Here is a 16,046-nt window from a genome sequence, read left to right as displayed (position 1 = left end):
CCTATACATTACCATTTTTGAGTAATTTATCAACACTTAATATAATTGTAAAATAACTAAAGACAAAAAATATTGTTAGAAATGTTAATAAAATTGATTTAAATTGTTACAAATTTCATTAAAAAAATCCCATACATAGGTGCATAATTTGGTAAATATATGACTATCAAAATCATACCATTGTAGAAATAAATAAATTATCCAGTAATTAATTCATTAGTGATCTTTTGAATAACTTTGTTTACTTCTCTATAAATGATTTTAGAAAATAAGTTAATAAAAACTATTGAGTCGGATCCTCAAATATACAGAAACAATCCAAATATAGAAAATAAAATAATGAAAAATATATAGGTGGAGGGTTTACATTGGGGTTTTTGAGAGAGAGAGACGCTCTTCGCTGCTATTTGCTTACCACTGTGTCTTCTCCTCCTTTATAAAACGGCTTCCGTCGTCAATGGCGTGAACCTAAACAAAAAAAAACTCTCCTTTCATTTTTTCCATTCTCTCTCTCTCTCTCTCTCTCTGCTCCATCGTTTTCACACTTTTCTCGCCGCCCTTTATCCTTATCCGATAAACACATCAAAACCCACAAACCCATAAAACTCAGTTCCTTTGTTCTATTTAAAATCCAGAGCCGCCGGAGAATACGCAACCGCCGGTGTTACTCTCAGTCTCAGGTCTCTCTTTCACTCTCTGTGGTTACGACTCTTCTTCTGTTCTGTGTTCTGGGTTTGATACAGATGAAAATGTAACAGCTGTTGCTCTATTTGAATACTGATTTCGAATCAATATAAAGATAAAGTTTCGTTTTTTATAACCTTTTTGGTCATCCTCTGTTTTCTGCTTCTACGATTAAGGATATGTTAAATCTTGAAGAAGAAATAAAAATCCAATTTCTCTCTTAAAAGCATTTCAAAAGCTTCATCCTTTCCCATTTTCTGGTTTCTGCTACTCTGCTGTTACCACTTGCTTCTGTTTTTTTTTGATTGTTGACTACGAAAGAGAATAACTTGTTGACTGATTTGGTTTCTCTTTTTGGTTGGTGATTTTACTGTGCAGGACTAGTTGATTTTTACTCAATAGAAAGTTCTTTAAAGGAAGAAGAAGATGAAGTACGTGCTTGTGACAGGCGGTGTTGTGAGTGGATTAGGCAAAGGAGTAACAGCAAGTAGTATTGGTGTTCTTCTTAAAGCTTGTGGTCTTCGAGTTACTTCTATCAAAATCGGTAATTTACTACTTTTTTCTTCTTGCTTGATACCCTTTTGTTGGCTCTCTCTCTCTCTCTCTCTCTCTCTCTCTCTCTCTCTGGTTGAGTCATTTCAAATGATGTTTTGCTTACGGTGCAATCAATCTTCCAGATCCTTATCTAAACACCGATGCTGGAACCATGTCTCCATTTGAGCATGGTGAAGTTTTTGTCTTGGACGATGGTGGTGAGGTAAATAAATATGACTTTTTTTTTGTTTGTGACTTTTTTGAAAAACTTAAAAAAGACTTCAGCTTTTGAGTACTTTTGACTCTTTTTTCTGATGTGTTTTTTTTTGGGAAAAGGTGGATCTTGATCTTGGAAACTACGAGAGGTTTTTAGATATCAAATTAACCAGAGACAATAACATCACTACTGGGAAAATTTACCAGGTAAGATCTAGATCTCAACTAATTGGAGGTTGATTGATGAGTTAGGTCTACTTAATCTTCTTATACCTTTCTCTGTCTGTGTCACAGCATGTTATTGCTAAAGAGAGGAAAGGAGATTATTTGGGAAAGACTGTTCAGGTAACAAATAAGATTTTCTTACTTTTTTCTTTCTTATTTCATGCTCTGGTGTTGGTTTCTTGTAACTCATATAGTTTTTTGGTTGTAATGATTTAGGTTGTTCCTCATGTTACTGATGCTATTCAAGATTGGATCGAAAGAGTTGCGGTTATTCCTGTTGATGGACAAGAGGATCCTGCTGATGTTTGCGTTATCGAATTAGGAGGAACTATAGGTTACACATAAAATCTACAAAATTGCTTTTATCTTTGTTTTGTTTCCTAACTTTGTTTCTTCTGTATAAACAGAGATTTTTTTTTATGTTTGCAGGTGATATTGAATCCGCCCCTTTTATTGAGGCACTTGGCCAATTCTCTTACCGTGTAGGTAAGCATCATTTTCCTCATTCCATTTGAATCCAAAAGAAAAGAAAAGCTGAGTGGATTTGGTGGATATGATGAAATTAACTACTGCATCTTTTGGTTGGTGGTTGAGTTCAGGCCCAGGGAATTTCTGTCTGGTCCATGTCAGCCTCGTGCCTGTGCTTAATGTTGTTGGTGAACAGGTATATCATTTTTCTTGAAATGAAGCATCCATGATGTGACATCATTTGATTATGTATATCTACATTTACTTCATTTGCTTTGTTATTTTCTTTCAGAAAACTAAGCCGACACAGCATAGTGTCCGGGGGCTACGAGGCTTGGGCTTGACGCCAGATATCTTAGCTTGTCGGAGCACTAAGGTTAGTATCTTTGCTTGCATCTTCATCTTGACTTTAAATCTGTTTCATCAAAAAGTTACAGTCTCTTGGTGTATTATATTCTTGTTCTGATATAAAAATCTCAACATTTTGCTTCATTAAGGCCCTTGAAGATAATGTGAAAGAAAAACTAGCTCAATTCTGCCATGTCCCGGTAAGCTGATATAAGATACTGCCGTTTGTCCCTTGTTGTTCTTTACTTGAATTCTCTTTAATTTACCAGCTAATTGTTCTTATTTCAGCTTGAGTATATCTTCACACTCTATGATATTCCCAACATTTGGCATATTCCTTTGTTGCTAAAGGTACAATTTCTTAACTAAAACTATTTTGAAGTCACTATGCTGCTTATTATAAATCACCAAGACAATGCCCAATGCACTTGTTTTGCTTGAACAGGAGCAAAAAGCTCACCTGGCAATCTCAAAAGTGCTCAATCTTGCTAGGTCTGTATTATGTTTTTTTTTCCTGGTATGTGGCTTGTTTGATTTGCGACAGAAATGGATTGGAACTGATCTTTTTATTTGTTTATGAAACAGTATTCTTAAAGAGCCTTCGCTAGGAGAATGGACTTCCAGAGCTGAATTGTGTGACAATTTACATGTGCCGGTGGGTCTCAGCTCTCAGTTACTCCTTAGAAACTGTAACCTTAACATCTCTTTCTTAAAGCATCTTATCATTTTACAGGTGAGAATCGCTGTTGTGGGGAAATATACAGGCCTCTCCGATGCTTATCTCTCTGTCTTGAAGGTAGAACTTAAGCACCACCCCTCATGTGATAGTGTCTGAAAAACTAAATGATTTTTTCTTGCTTTGGTTCTCACATTTGGATAACTTGTTTAGGCTCTCTTACATGCTTCTGTGGCTTGTCGTAAAAAGCTCGTAGTTGATTGGGTTCCAGCTTGTGATCTCGAAAAAGAAACTGAGAAAGAGGTTCGTAAAAACTGATACTGCATTTACATTTATGTCTCTACCTGTTAACAAAATTTAAGCTAGAGTCATTATTTTTTTGTTTCTTTTAAGCAGAATCCAGATGCATATAAAGCTGCTTGGAAGTTGCTAAAGGTTTGAACAATTTGCTATTTTACAATTTAATCATCAAGAAGCCTTGTGTTTTTGCTCATCTCTATTGGTATCTTCGTCAGGGTGTCGATGGAGTTCTTGTCCCTGGAGGTTTTGGTGATAGGGGAGTGGAAGGGAAGATTCTTGCTGCAAAATATTCCCGTGAAAACAAAATCCCTTTCCTTGGTATCTGTCTTGGGATGCAGATTGCTGTCATCGAGTTTGCAAGATCAGTTCTCTGCTTGCACGATGCAAACAGCACAGAATTTAAACCCGAAACCAAACATCCATGCATCGTTTTCATGCCCGAGGTTCATAGATTCTCCGTCCCTTTACTCTAAATGTTCTTTCTTTACTGTTTTATCTGATATTAAATTTGTTTCATGCTCGGTGGGTTTAGGGTTCGAGAACTCATATGGGAGGCACTATGCGCTTAGGATCAAGAAAATCCTTCTTCAATGTCAAAGACAGCAAATCCGCAAAACTGTAAGAACCATTGACCTATAATTACTCTGTTGGTTCAACGTACGAATGCTACAGATTACTTAACATGATTCTCTCACCTTGGTTTGTACAGATACGGGAACAAAAACTTTGTCGATGAGAGGCATCGCCATAGATATGAGGTATGTATTTGTTGGATATCCACCAGTTAATGTGAAAAAGGTGGATTTCTTAATACACACAACACACATCACTTGCAGGTGAATCCTGATATGGTTGAACGCCTTGAGAAGGCCGGTCTCTCTTTCGCTGCAAAAGATGAAACTGGCAAACGCATGGAGGTCTGTTTTAATCTTTAAACATTGTCTCTAGCTCAAATCCATTTGCTGAAAATTCAGTTCACTGACTAATCTTATACTGAAATTGTAGATCATTGAACTCCCAAACCATCCTTTCTTTATCGGTGCTCAATTCCACCCCGAGTTCAAATCCAGACCCGGGAAAGCGTCTCCTCTGTTTTTAGGTCCGAACCCTTTTCTTAATCAGTCTGAAAGATCCAAACTTTACCTCTCTCTTAAGGAACCTGAAATCAACTCAAGTACTTATAACAATCTTTTGCACATTCCTCTTATTGCAGGACTCATTGCAGCGTCTTGTGGCGAGCTAGACACAGTCCTGAATCAAGCCGCTGGTCATCAACATCTGATTAGTAACGGTCCAAAAAACGTTTACGTCAATGGAATCTCCAAGAAATCTCCCAATGGCTTGGCTGATGTAAGATATAACAACGGATACTGCAATGGCCTCTACACTAGATAGCTGCATTTGCCTGAGCTTCCCCCACTTTCTTCTTCCATTATTAGAATTGCTTTGTTTTTTCGATTTTAGTTTGGATTTTGGTTTGCGTTCTTCTTTCATAATGTTAGGATTTTTTTTTTCTTTTCCTGTGTACATATGATCCAAGCCTTTTTGTTCAGGTTGTTAGACTCTTTTAACAGACTATTGTTCTGGGAAGACTCTAGACAAACGTCTGAAAATGGCAGATGATTCCCCTGGTTTGTTTTTTTTTTCTCCTCATCGAAAGGGATTTCATATGATCATATGTATTGCTGGAACATTTTGTATCTCGATTTGGTCCGAATGTGAAAAGACGCATTTGATAAATAAAACTTTAAACAAGACTTTAAGAAACATTTTTGGATTCAGGTTTGGTTAGCATATTTGAGTATTCTGCAAAAAAAAAACTACTTCCAAATTGTCCTTCTTTTGTAACTTTTGTAACTCCGTGAAGTATAAAATACTACGCAATATAACCATTTTTCATCACTGTCAAGTTTGTGAAATTATTATAAATAATATCAAAATTGAAAACTTTGTTTTTATCACCATCAAATTTGTTAAATTATTATAAAATAATATATCAAACCGAAAACTTTATGGAAAACTATATCAAAGTCATTTTAGAAAAGGTTAAAAAGTTAAATGTATATGACAGTTAAACTTTTTAGAAAATACGTATGTGTATATTTTCTGATTAAATTCTGAATACTTTTTGTTCACGCTTGATAGGCAAACTTTTATTAATTTGAAGTTTAAGCATTTTTGTGAAGTCGTATTTTTTTTTTTTGATTCTCAGTATCTTTTTTTGTTTTTCCCTCGTGTATCTATAAAATAATATTTTTCTCATTATAGTAGAACTGATTTTGTGTCGTATTTTGATTTTCAGCATTCTCCTCCCCAAGCCCAATCATTGCTTAGAACAAAACTCTTGATTTTAGCATTCATATTAATTGAAAGGTAACATCTAAGTAAGTTGAACTATGCATTCATAAATTATTTGCTGAATACGAAGAAAGTTTAGTAATATTTTTTTAAAATAATGTATGCACTAGCTATTAAATTCTTGTTGATATTCTGGTTGTATGCATTGAAACTTATACCATACTGAAGCGACTTGCATATAGGCAAAATATTTAGTAATGATTTTTAGTTCTTGCAAGACTGATAAACCATAAAACAAACTGTACACAAACGAATGTCATACGGATTTTTATACGGCTTTTAAAAAATATATATAAAATCAATAAAATCAAAGAACCGAGTCGAAGCCAATTATCAACAAGAATATTCATTCCTGATAATCTGAACGGTAAATGGTAAAAAAAAATGAATATACACGATACTTTCGGAATGAAAGCCTTATTCGCTAAAAAATCAAAATATATCATCTTCCTTCTTGAGAATCAATTCTAGTCTAGTCTAATTTTTGTTCTTGACTATCATCTTTGGACGATAAATTTCCCGAACCGTCTAATACTGACAACATTTTCTCTTACACGGATTCGTCTGTTCATCCTCTTTATTCTTGTTTAAAAATTAGGGAAATTATCGAAAATAGATAAAAATATATATATTCAAGTGAATGTACACATACACTATTTTTTTAAATGAAAAGGTGCAAAAGAACATAGATTTGTAACTGTTCGTGGCTACTTAAGAGACCAACAAAGACTCTTTAGCTCTTTCATATCAAAACCCTCTTCTCATCTTCTTCCCTCGGCAAGGTAAAAAAATCCTTTGATATTCTCCTCAAAAGCTTCAAAACCTATAGGTTTGTTTGTTTTCAGAGCTATGCAGGAACATCGCAGAGCTAATCTGAAAAGAAATATTGAGTATAAACTAGGAAACAGAATCATTTTTGCTGAGCTTAATACAAGAGGAAGAATTATCCAATGTCCAAATTGTCACGTTCCATTCAGACCTCATCTCGGTATGTATATAAGATTCAAATTGTTTTGTTTTCCTTTCTCTTTAGTTACAAAACATGTTTTTCTATATAACTATTCTTAATGTCTACAGGAAATTGGAGGGCAGAGAAGTTTCCATGTGAAAGATGCAAAGCTCACTTATGCTTTAGAAACGGCCCAGCAAGAAGAGCGAGATGTCTATCTTCTAATATCTCGCGTCCTGTGCCAAGTACGTATATTCTTGAAAAAAATCAAGAAACATATATTTTTTTTTTAGTTCCAAAATTGAAAACTTTGGATGTGATTTTTTTAATCTAATTTTTGTTTCATACAAATGTTTCTTCTAGACAATCTTGTGATGCTTGTATGTGGCGGGTGTGAAGCAAAAGTGATTCATCAAAGGCATGATAAAACTGTGAAATGTTCTGACTGCAAACACATCAGTGTCACACCTGTAATGTCTCCTAGTTTCCTTTCTCTATTGTTACAAACATGTTTTTCTATATAACTATTTTTAATGTTTAGTTTTTGTTTTAGCTTGGAAGAGTTTATGGGGTTCGTCCACCTACCCAAGAACCTCCACCAGCTAACCGGTTTCTTCGTCCTCAAGTTAACCTGATTGATTCTTCTGAAGTTAACCAAGTTGGAAGAGCTTATGGTGTTCCTCCAGCTAACCAAGATCCTCTGCATGTTAACGGGGTTGTTCGTCCTCAAGTTAACGTGATTGTTCCTCCTCGAGCTAATCAAGATTCTCGGCAATCTTACTGGATTGAACCTGTTGAAGTTAACAAGGATCAACCTCGTCTTTACCGGCTTGTTCCTAGTCAACTTAACCACGGCCCTCCACAAGCTAACTGGCTTGTTCCTCCTCAAGTTAACCGGGTTGTTCCTCCTCAAGTTAACCAAGATCCTCAGCAGGTTTACCAGGTTGGTGCTCAGCAGGTTAACCGGGTTGTTCCTCCTAGAGTTTACCGCCGAAGGAATCGTGTAGCAAATGCTGAAACTGAATCAACTGCGAGTTCTTCTTTCACTGTGAGTAAATATGTTATCTCTCTCTCTTTATATCTCTTAAAATGTTACTATAGCATATTGCTTTATAAATAATGAGATGCTTTTGACCCTTGTTGCAGCCAAGGCCTGAGATCACTGTCATTGAATACCCTGATAATGCTGTTGCTGAAGCTGTAATCATCTCTTCAAACTTCTCACTGATTCATTCAAGAAAATTATATACAAATATTGTGCTGATTCACTAATAATATTGTGCTGTTTTGCTTAGGTGAGGAATGTTGCTGGAAGCAAGAGAGTAGTAAAAGAAGAAGACAAGACAGAAGCAGCAGGAAGCAAGAAGCCTCGTCTCTGATCGATCTAGTGCAAGAATTTGCATATTTTTCTATTTGTTATCCACATTTTAGTTTCTTATTTTTTTTGTCAAAACACATTATTGTTTCTTTTATTTCCTTTCTACAGTCGATCAAACTCTCTTGTGGAGATGTTTTGGTTTCTTTCCTGCTTTGAAATTTTTATTTGTGTCATGTTTTGAACTATTTGAGATTAATCTTATTACTAGTACTTTTCTGATCAATTCCAAAGTTATGGTTCCAAGATATAAGAAAATATAAAATTACGGGGTTAAAACGTGAAATTCCATACAAAACGACGCGTTTTGGAATTAAAGAAAGAAACGGTCAAACTCTTTACTTTTTCCGACGCGGAGAGAAAGGAAAACAAAAAACAAAAACCCGAAGACGACGTTCGGTTTGTTCAACGGCGATGGCATTGAACCGTAAATAACCACAAAACTTAGAGGGTAAGATAATAATTTTAGCATCAAGATGAGATCGTACGGTACGATGATGTTAACTTAAACACACAGATCCGTTTTAAAAAAAAAAAAAACAGTGTGCTGTGTTGTGTTGTGTTGTGTTGTGTTGTGTTGGTTATCTAACTTCGAGAAACTATACACTCCTTCAAATCATTTTCTTGTCTTTCTCTGTCTCTATCTCTAATTAAAAAAAAAAAAATACAATTTGGTATTTACTAATTCGATTTTTAATTTATTTGGAGGTTTTATAATTATCAAATATAATATGTTTTGACAGAAAAAGAAAAAAAAAGATTCTTGTTATCAGAGAAGATCTCAAAGACACTTCTTCTTCTTATTCTTCTCATGAAATCTCAGCCGTTCGTTTGAGGTATACTCCATCTCTTTACGACCTTTCCTTTTCTTTTTAACCTTTTTAATTATTTTGTAACTAGTTAATTAACTAACAAAAATTATATTATATTTTTTTGTAATGGATTTTATTGTAATGTTCCTTTTCCTGGTTGAGTTCGGTTTGTTTTGTTTTTTTATTTCGGGTCTGAGTTACGTTCCTTCTCATTCGTTACTAGGTCAATTAAAATCTATTTTTCTTAAAAATTTCCCAGATTTGGGTATTTCTACTTTAACTGCGAATTCAATTCCTAATAGCATTAATTGGGAAACAAAAACCAAAAAAGAAAAGAAGAAGCAAAACAACTTTGAAAGCTTCCTCGTTTAATAGGTAAAAATAAAAATAAAAATCTGCAAATTTTATTTTTAATCTGTGATTGAATATAAATATTTTTGATGTTCTTGTATTGTTGATTGATCCTACCTCTCTGTTTTGTGAATTGAATTTAGGGTTAGGGCTTCTCTTTTAACTTCTCTTTGTTTTTAAGCCTTTGGATATATATAATTTTGTCTGATAAACATCGTTTTCTTATCTTTTTTATTTTTGTGTTTCTCAGTTTCGTTGGCTCTCAATCGAAGAAAGCTTTAAGCTCACAGAATTTGCTTTTGAGGATTGATATGGACAATCTCAGCGTTGCTCCATCAGAATCTGAGATCAAAGAGGTTTGTTTCTTCCTTGTTTTAATCGAATTAATCACTTATAATTATCGGTTTCTTGTTAATCACTGAAGATTATAACGTCTGTATCCGTAATCTTGAATCAGAAAAAAACAGTATAGAGATTGTAAATTAGCTTTTGGTGTTATTCATCATTAGATTTGTATAGAGACATTTACTTTTTTCACGGATCTCGTTTGTTTACTTGATTTGGTAAGATAACTAATCATATGATCATTAGAGATCCCCTAGTCTTTTCTGATTTGTTAATGTTGAATTCTAGATTAGTTTTTGTTGTTTTGTTTTGATCTTGTGATGCTGATCACATACCTTTACTCATGTTCAGAAACTTATGTGATTATTTTTTGTTTTTTTTCTTATAGGATATGTCTTTGAAGAATCATCCTCCAGACAAGGATAAGGACAAGGACACAATCATGGAACCACCTAGTAGTCCACGTCATAGGAAGGTAAGAGAGAGTAATATGATGTAATCTCTGATGCAATCCAAAATCTTGAAACAGCTTTGATCTTACATAATGTGTTTTTTTTTTTGTGTATATGTTTAAGGTTGTTGCTAGATGGTTACCTGATGAAGCGCAGAGGCCGATGATCGATGATGCTCCCGTGTTCACCCCATCGTTAGAGGTACTAATTGCTTGATTGAGATTTTTTTTTATATCTTTTTTTCGTTTCTTGTGATGATGTTTTGAGTTCTTGTTCATTGGTTTTTTGGATCATCAGGAGTTTGAAGATACACTTGCTTATATTGAAAAGATACGTCCACTAGCAGAACCGTTTGGTATCTGTCGAATCATCCCACCATCGACATGGACTCCTCCTTGCCGGCTTAAGGAGAAGAGTATATGGGAGCATACAAAGTTCCCCACTCGGATTCAGAACGTGGACCTTCTTCAGAACCGGGAGCCGATGAAAAAGAAACCGAAGAGCAGAAAGCGGAAAAGGAGAAGAAACTCAAGAATGGGTTCTTCTAGGAGACGATCTGGTTCTTCTCCTTCTGAATCAACTTCATCTCCCGAGGCTGAGGAGAAATTTGGCTTCAATTCTGGTTCAGACTTCACTCTTGATGAGTTTGAGAAATTTGCTCTGCATTTTAAAGACTCATACTTCGAAAAGAAAGACTCTAGTGGAGATATAGTAAGATGGACACCGTCCGTTGATGATATAGAAGGCGAATACTGGCGTATAGTAGAGCAACCAACAGATGAAGTAGAGGTATAGAAACAGACCACTTCACCAACAAAACATATATATAGTTATAGACCATCTATATAAAAAACTTAAGACAATTTCTTATTTCTCCTTGTTGCAGGTATACTATGGTGCTGACTTGGAGAATGGGGTACTTGGAAGCGGGTTTTATAAAAGAGCAGAAAAGTTAGCCAGTAGCGATATGGATCAGTACACAGTTTCTGGCTGGAACTTGAATAACTTACCACGTCTCCCTGGCTCTGTACTCTCTTTTGAGGATTGTGATATCTCCGGAGTTTTAGTTCCATGGCTTTATGTGGGAATGTGTTTTTCATCATTTTGTTGGGTAAGTGCACTTTCACTGTTTGATTAGTTAATAGAAGTTTCTTACGTACTGTTCGGATGGTTGATATTTCTCTGTGTTTTGAACAGCATGTGGAGGACCACCATTTATATTCACTGAACTATCATCACTTTGGGGAGCCAAAAGTATGGTATGGTGTTCCAGGAAGCAATGCAACAGCTCTCGAGAAGGCGATGAGGAAACATCTACCTGACTTGTTTGATGAACAGCCTGATCTACTTCATGGCCTGGTTAGGAAGAAACACAATTTACTTGATTTTTATTTATTTATTCCTGTTTAGTCTCCACCATGTTTATTAGAGGCTAACTCTTCTTTTTTATTGGATTCAGGTTACTCAGTTTTCTCCTTCAATCCTGAAAGATGAGGGAGTCCAAGTTTACCGGGTGGTTCAGAATGCAGGGGAGTATGTACTGACATTCCCGAGGGCGTATCATGCTGGGTTCAACTGCGGTTTCAACTGCGCAGAAGCGGTTAATGTGGCTCCTGTTGACTGGTTGGCTCATGGACAGAACGCTGTGGAACTATACAGTAAAGAGACAAGAAAGACTTCTCTGTCTCACGACAAACTTCTTCTTGGAGCAGCTTATGAAGCCGTTAAGGCTCTTTGGGAACTCTCAGCTTCTGCGGAAAAGAAAAATACAACGAACTTGAGATGGAAGAGTTTCTGTGGGAAGAACGGAACACTTACCAACGCGATCCAGGTAATGAAAAAGGATCACTACTTGTGTCATGACACTGAATATGGTTTCTACTTTCTAATGCTTACTTGGTTCATTTGTTTTGAAAATGTTGACAGGCTCGGTTACAGATGGAAGAGGAAAGAATTGCAGCTCTTGGTAGGGATTCTTCGAGCTTGATGAAGATGGAGAAGGACTTTGATTCAAGCTGTGAAAGGGAATGCTTCTCATGCTTTTATGATTTGCATCTCGCAGCTTCTGGCTGCAAGTGCTCTCCTGAAGAATATGCGTGCCTTAAACACGCAGATGATCTTTGTTCATGCGATGAGAAAGATGGATTCATCCTTGTCCGGTACACAATGGATGAGTTAAGCTCGTTGGTCAGAGCATTGGAAGGGGAATCAGATGATTTAAAGATATGGGCTTCCAAGGTCTTAGGAATTGAACTCAGTGATGAAGATCAGACAAAGACTAGTTCAGTTATAAGCCAGGAGAAGAAGCTAAAGGAAGGTTCATTTGATCTCAACATTGACTTGGAGTTGGATTGTCAAGAAGACCTTAAAGAAGAAGCCAGTACCAGTGGTGGCGAGTTAACTTCCTCAGAGAACCTTGGTGTATCAGTCGAGCCTATAAACCTCGGGGTCTTGATTTTTGGAAAGCTTTGGTGCAATAAGCATGCTATATTCCCAAAAGGTACAATCTTCGAAGAACCCTTTTGTTAATGTCGCTTACTCATAAATTTGCTCAAAAGGTTGTTGAGGTTTTGCGGTTTCTACTATTTTTACAGGATTCAGGAGTCGTGTTAAGTTCTACAACGTGCTTGATCCAACAAGAATGAGCACTTACATCTCCGAGGTGTTGGATGCAGGACTCATGGGACCATTGTTCAGAGTAAAGCCTTTTCCCACAACAACATTTTATATTTGATAAAACTGAATCTTGAAAAGTAATATGCTTACACCAGACTTTTCTTGCTTGCTCAGGTTACTCTGGAAGAATCTCCAGACGAGAGCTTCTTCAATGTTTCAGCCCAACAATGCTGGGAAATGGTGTTTCAGAGAGTCAAAGATACACGCACAAGTCTTGGTCTTCCTAGTTTACCGCAATTGGAGGGTGGTATCAATGGGCTTCAAATGTTTGGTTTCCTCTCTCCCTCTATAGTTCAGGTTAAAAAAAATTCTAAATCCAAGCCTTGTCCATGATCTTAAAACCTATCTATGTTCTTAACTCTTTACACTTCAATCATTCTTCTCTACAGGCCATTGAAGCTCTTGACCCAAACCATCGACTCGTTGAGTACTGGAACCACAAGAACCAAGCCTCAGCAGACTCTAAAGATCACTTCATAACATCAAACTGTTCCGTGAGTTTAACCAAAGGAAAACTTTTCGGAGTAGATTTGATGTAGAAAACAAACTCAAGAAGAGAACAAGACAGTACCAACTCCAAGACAACAGCAACAAACAAACAACATAGATAGAATAAATTTATTTCTGATTAAATTTTTGTTTTGGGAGCATTTATTCATAATCTTTGTTCTTTTGATCTTGAACAAATAACCTAACCTTAGAGTTAGAAGTGTAAACTATAGAAAGTTCGATTCTTTTGCTAATGCGAAACTCATAATAATACAAAATTTCTTCTTATATCTCAAAGTGAAAATCTTTACATTATGTACAGAAAATTTCACAAAATCTTGAAAAGATTTTAACTTGAGTCTTTAAAATCTTGAAAAGAACAAAAAGATAGATACTTTTCCCGCTTTTAGTTGAATCTTGACGGTTAATACGCCGGAAAACATCGCCGGAATATAGTAGTGTCAGAACAGAGTCAGAGCCGCCAATGAAACCAAGAACGAGCCAGTTGAGTAATGTGCACTGAACAAAGAAGCACAGGTTTGATTGGTATCCCTATCATCGTCGTTACCAAAAAAGCCACCGTTACCACCAGAACCACTTGAACCACCACGACGACGACGACGGCGGCGACGAGAACGCCGAGGACGGAGACTATCAGCAAAAGCAGTATCATCACCGTCACCAAAATCGCCGTAACGTGAGAAATCAAGCGTGGAAGCAACACCGTGAATAGCAATAGAAGAAGAGATGAAAAGATCCGGTTCAGAGACAAGAACGCCGTCGAGGGTGTAACCGGAAACAGAGTTGTTAGTGACGACGATCGAGTTTCCGGGGAGAAGCGTCGGGAGACGAGAGAGTGGTTTCAAGAGTCGAAGATCACTGAACGAGAGACGTTGAGGTACTATGTGGTAAGCGACGGAGAGACGAAGTGGGTTATTAGCACTGTCTTCGGTGGAGGTGGAGGAGACGTCGGCGGAGTCGAAATCGCTTGGGATGAAAATGGTGGCGGAGAGAGGGATACCTAACTGATCGTCGACGGAGGAGAGGAAATCTGCGGCCCAGTCACGGAAATCTCCGGCTCCGATCATTGCTTCGATGATTCTGTCGGCGTGTTGGTGATCTTGGGAGGTGAGATACGGAGGAGAAGCGGCGGAGGTGAGGGATGTGACGGTGGTGATGAGGAAGAGGAGAAGGAGATGGCTTGAAGTGGCCATCGGAGAGTTCAAACGGCGGGATAAGTTGTAAGAGAAAGAGAGAGAATCTTTTTTGAGTTCGTTAGGATTGTGTTAACAAATGAAGAAGAACTTGACTTCTTCTATATATACCTCCCTGGTTAAATCATTGTGGAAGAAGGATGACTTAGACTGGTTTGGTTTAATTGATAAACCGAGAAAATGTAAATTGATTCCGGTCAAAGAGTCAAAACACTCACTTTCTGTTATGGTCAAAGTCTTATGGTGGATGAACCATCGTAAACCGGGAAATTTTACTCGGTTTTGTGATTCATACATGTATTTTCCTATCTCCAACCAAAACTACTCTTCTCTCTTAATGGTTTGATCGTTATTCTCTCCTTTGCAAACATATATGTATCCAACATACAGTTGGATCTTTATTACAGTTTCATACCATATTACTATCAATTATATAAACGATGAAATTATAGAGAGATAGATACATTAATGTAGATTTCATTACGGTTTTAGAGTACTTGGCACCATCAGCCTATTTGATGATTACGGTGGCGTTGGCTTGAAGTACGGTAAGAGAGGAACGCGGTAGAAATGTTGGCAAAAGAAAAATATGACCGATATAATATACTAGGGATGGACCCGCACGTACGTGCGGGATTGGTTACAAAAACTATGTTTATCGTAAAGTTTCTAATATTTTAATCGACATGATATAAGACTCGGATCGAGTGTGAACTGAATGACTGATAAATTAGAAATCAATTAAATTTGTAAACTATCACATCACATAAACTAATGAAAAACATTAAAACTTTTGAATAAAATAACATAAATATAGATATCAGGACAGTCAAACCCGTTCACTATGCATGTCCTACAACAAATTGAAATATTTTGGTCCACCCACATGAATAAATAGTATGTCTTCTGCTTGCCCGTTACCCATAATTCCATTTTGTATATTATTCGAATTAGTTAAGATAATAATTTTTTATTTTCTAAATTACCCGTTCCCTTTCCGTTATTTCTTGTCCCAATATTTGAAATTTTTAAGTGAAACTTACTTTTGCTATTAAAATTTCATATTCTTGTATCATACCCGTCATTTGATATTTGAAAGTTAAAATTAAATTTAAGTTTCCAAATTTTTTATATAGGCTTGTTTTTGATGAGAAATAGTTTAGATATATTTTTTTTTTGAATTACCCATTCCCTTTTTGTTCCAGTTCGTTCTCTCTAAGATAATATCATATTTTTTTATATATAAATGAAATAATTTACATTTTTTAAAAAAACCAACATTATATAGCTTGTATTTAACTAATTAAATTACTCGTTCTCTTTCTGTATTCGTTATTTCTTGTCCCGATATTTGAAATATTTAAGTAATTTGAAACTTACTTTTGCTATTTAAATTTCATATTCGTGTATGATACCCGTCATTTGATATTTAAAAGTTGAATTTGAATTTAAGTTTCAAATTTTTTATATCATCTTGTTTTTGATGAGAAATAGTTATATAATTCTTCTTTTTTGAATTAACCGTTTCCTTTTGTGCTCGTTCTTTCCTTCTAAGATAAGATTATATATATATT

The 16,046-nt window shown here is 36.0% G+C and overlaps 4 protein-coding genes across 6 annotated transcripts; 3 read left to right on the top strand and 1 right to left on the bottom strand.

The window, feature by feature from the left end:
- Window positions 1-409: 409 nt before the first annotated feature.
- Window positions 410-5,220, top strand: LOC17900546 (CTP synthase). Of its 2 annotated transcripts, XM_006306984.2 has the most exons (22): window positions 411-680; window positions 1,063-1,228; window positions 1,362-1,441; window positions 1,555-1,641; window positions 1,729-1,779; window positions 1,876-1,993; window positions 2,089-2,145; window positions 2,259-2,323; window positions 2,420-2,503; window positions 2,625-2,675; window positions 2,764-2,826; window positions 2,921-2,967; window positions 3,061-3,130; window positions 3,209-3,271; window positions 3,365-3,454; window positions 3,548-3,586; window positions 3,667-3,894; window positions 3,984-4,069; window positions 4,161-4,209; window positions 4,288-4,368; window positions 4,457-4,550; window positions 4,665-5,220. In XM_006306984.2, exons 2-22 carry the CDS (start codon window positions 1,111-1,113, stop codon window positions 4,844-4,846), a joined length of 1,803 nt encoding a protein of 600 aa, XP_006307046.1. In that variant the 5' UTR covers window positions 411-680; window positions 1,063-1,110; the 3' UTR covers window positions 4,847-5,220. The 2 variants fall into 2 exon arrangements, with proteins under 2 accessions (XP_023645795.1, XP_006307046.1); XM_023790027.1 differs by having other exon boundaries at window positions 410-680; window positions 3,061-3,271.
- Window positions 5,221-6,658: 1,438 nt separating this feature from the next.
- Window positions 6,659-8,318, top strand: LOC17900352. The gene is made up of 6 exons (XM_023777196.1): window positions 6,659-6,797; window positions 6,887-7,003; window positions 7,122-7,228; window positions 7,312-7,806; window positions 7,905-7,958; window positions 8,054-8,318. The coding sequence occupies exons 1-6, from the start codon at window positions 6,659-6,661 to the stop codon at window positions 8,135-8,137; spliced, it is 996 nt and encodes a 331-aa protein (XP_023632964.1). The 3' UTR covers window positions 8,138-8,318.
- Window positions 8,319-9,201: 883 nt separating this feature from the next.
- LOC17897564 (lysine-specific demethylase JMJ18) lies at window positions 9,202-13,548 on the top strand. Of its 2 annotated transcripts, none has more exons than XM_023776988.1 (12): window positions 9,202-9,320; window positions 9,547-9,652; window positions 10,030-10,116; window positions 10,217-10,294; window positions 10,391-10,882; window positions 10,980-11,204; window positions 11,291-11,452; window positions 11,553-11,924; window positions 12,020-12,593; window positions 12,688-12,791; window positions 12,884-13,066; window positions 13,159-13,548. In XM_023776988.1, exons 2-12 carry the CDS (start codon window positions 9,608-9,610, stop codon window positions 13,306-13,308), a joined length of 2,472 nt encoding a protein of 823 aa, XP_023632756.1. In that variant the 5' UTR covers window positions 9,202-9,320; window positions 9,547-9,607; the 3' UTR covers window positions 13,309-13,548. The 2 variants fall into 2 exon arrangements, with proteins under 2 accessions (XP_023632756.1, XP_006306751.2); XM_006306689.2 differs by lacking the exon at window positions 9,202-9,320 and adding an exon at window positions 9,430-9,440.
- A 171-nt stretch (window positions 13,549-13,719) lies between these two features.
- On the bottom strand, window positions 13,720-14,472 carry LOC17897517 (FAS1 domain-containing protein SELMODRAFT_448915). The gene has a single exon (XM_006306238.1). The coding sequence runs from the start codon at window positions 14,470-14,472 to the stop codon at window positions 13,720-13,722; it is 753 nt and encodes a 250-aa protein (XP_006306300.1).
- Window positions 14,473-16,046: the final 1,574 nt, after the last annotated feature.

The sequence above is a fragment of the Capsella rubella genome, unplaced genomic scaffold (genome assembly GCF_000375325.1).
Source record: "Capsella rubella cultivar Monte Gargano unplaced genomic scaffold, Caprub1_0 scaffold_1, whole genome shotgun sequence".
In the NCBI taxonomy this organism is placed as follows: Eukaryota; Viridiplantae; Streptophyta; class Magnoliopsida; order Brassicales; family Brassicaceae; genus Capsella; species Capsella rubella.
The sequence above is the reverse complement of the archived record's forward strand: the minus strand, read 5'-3'. Positions and strand labels throughout refer to the sequence as shown.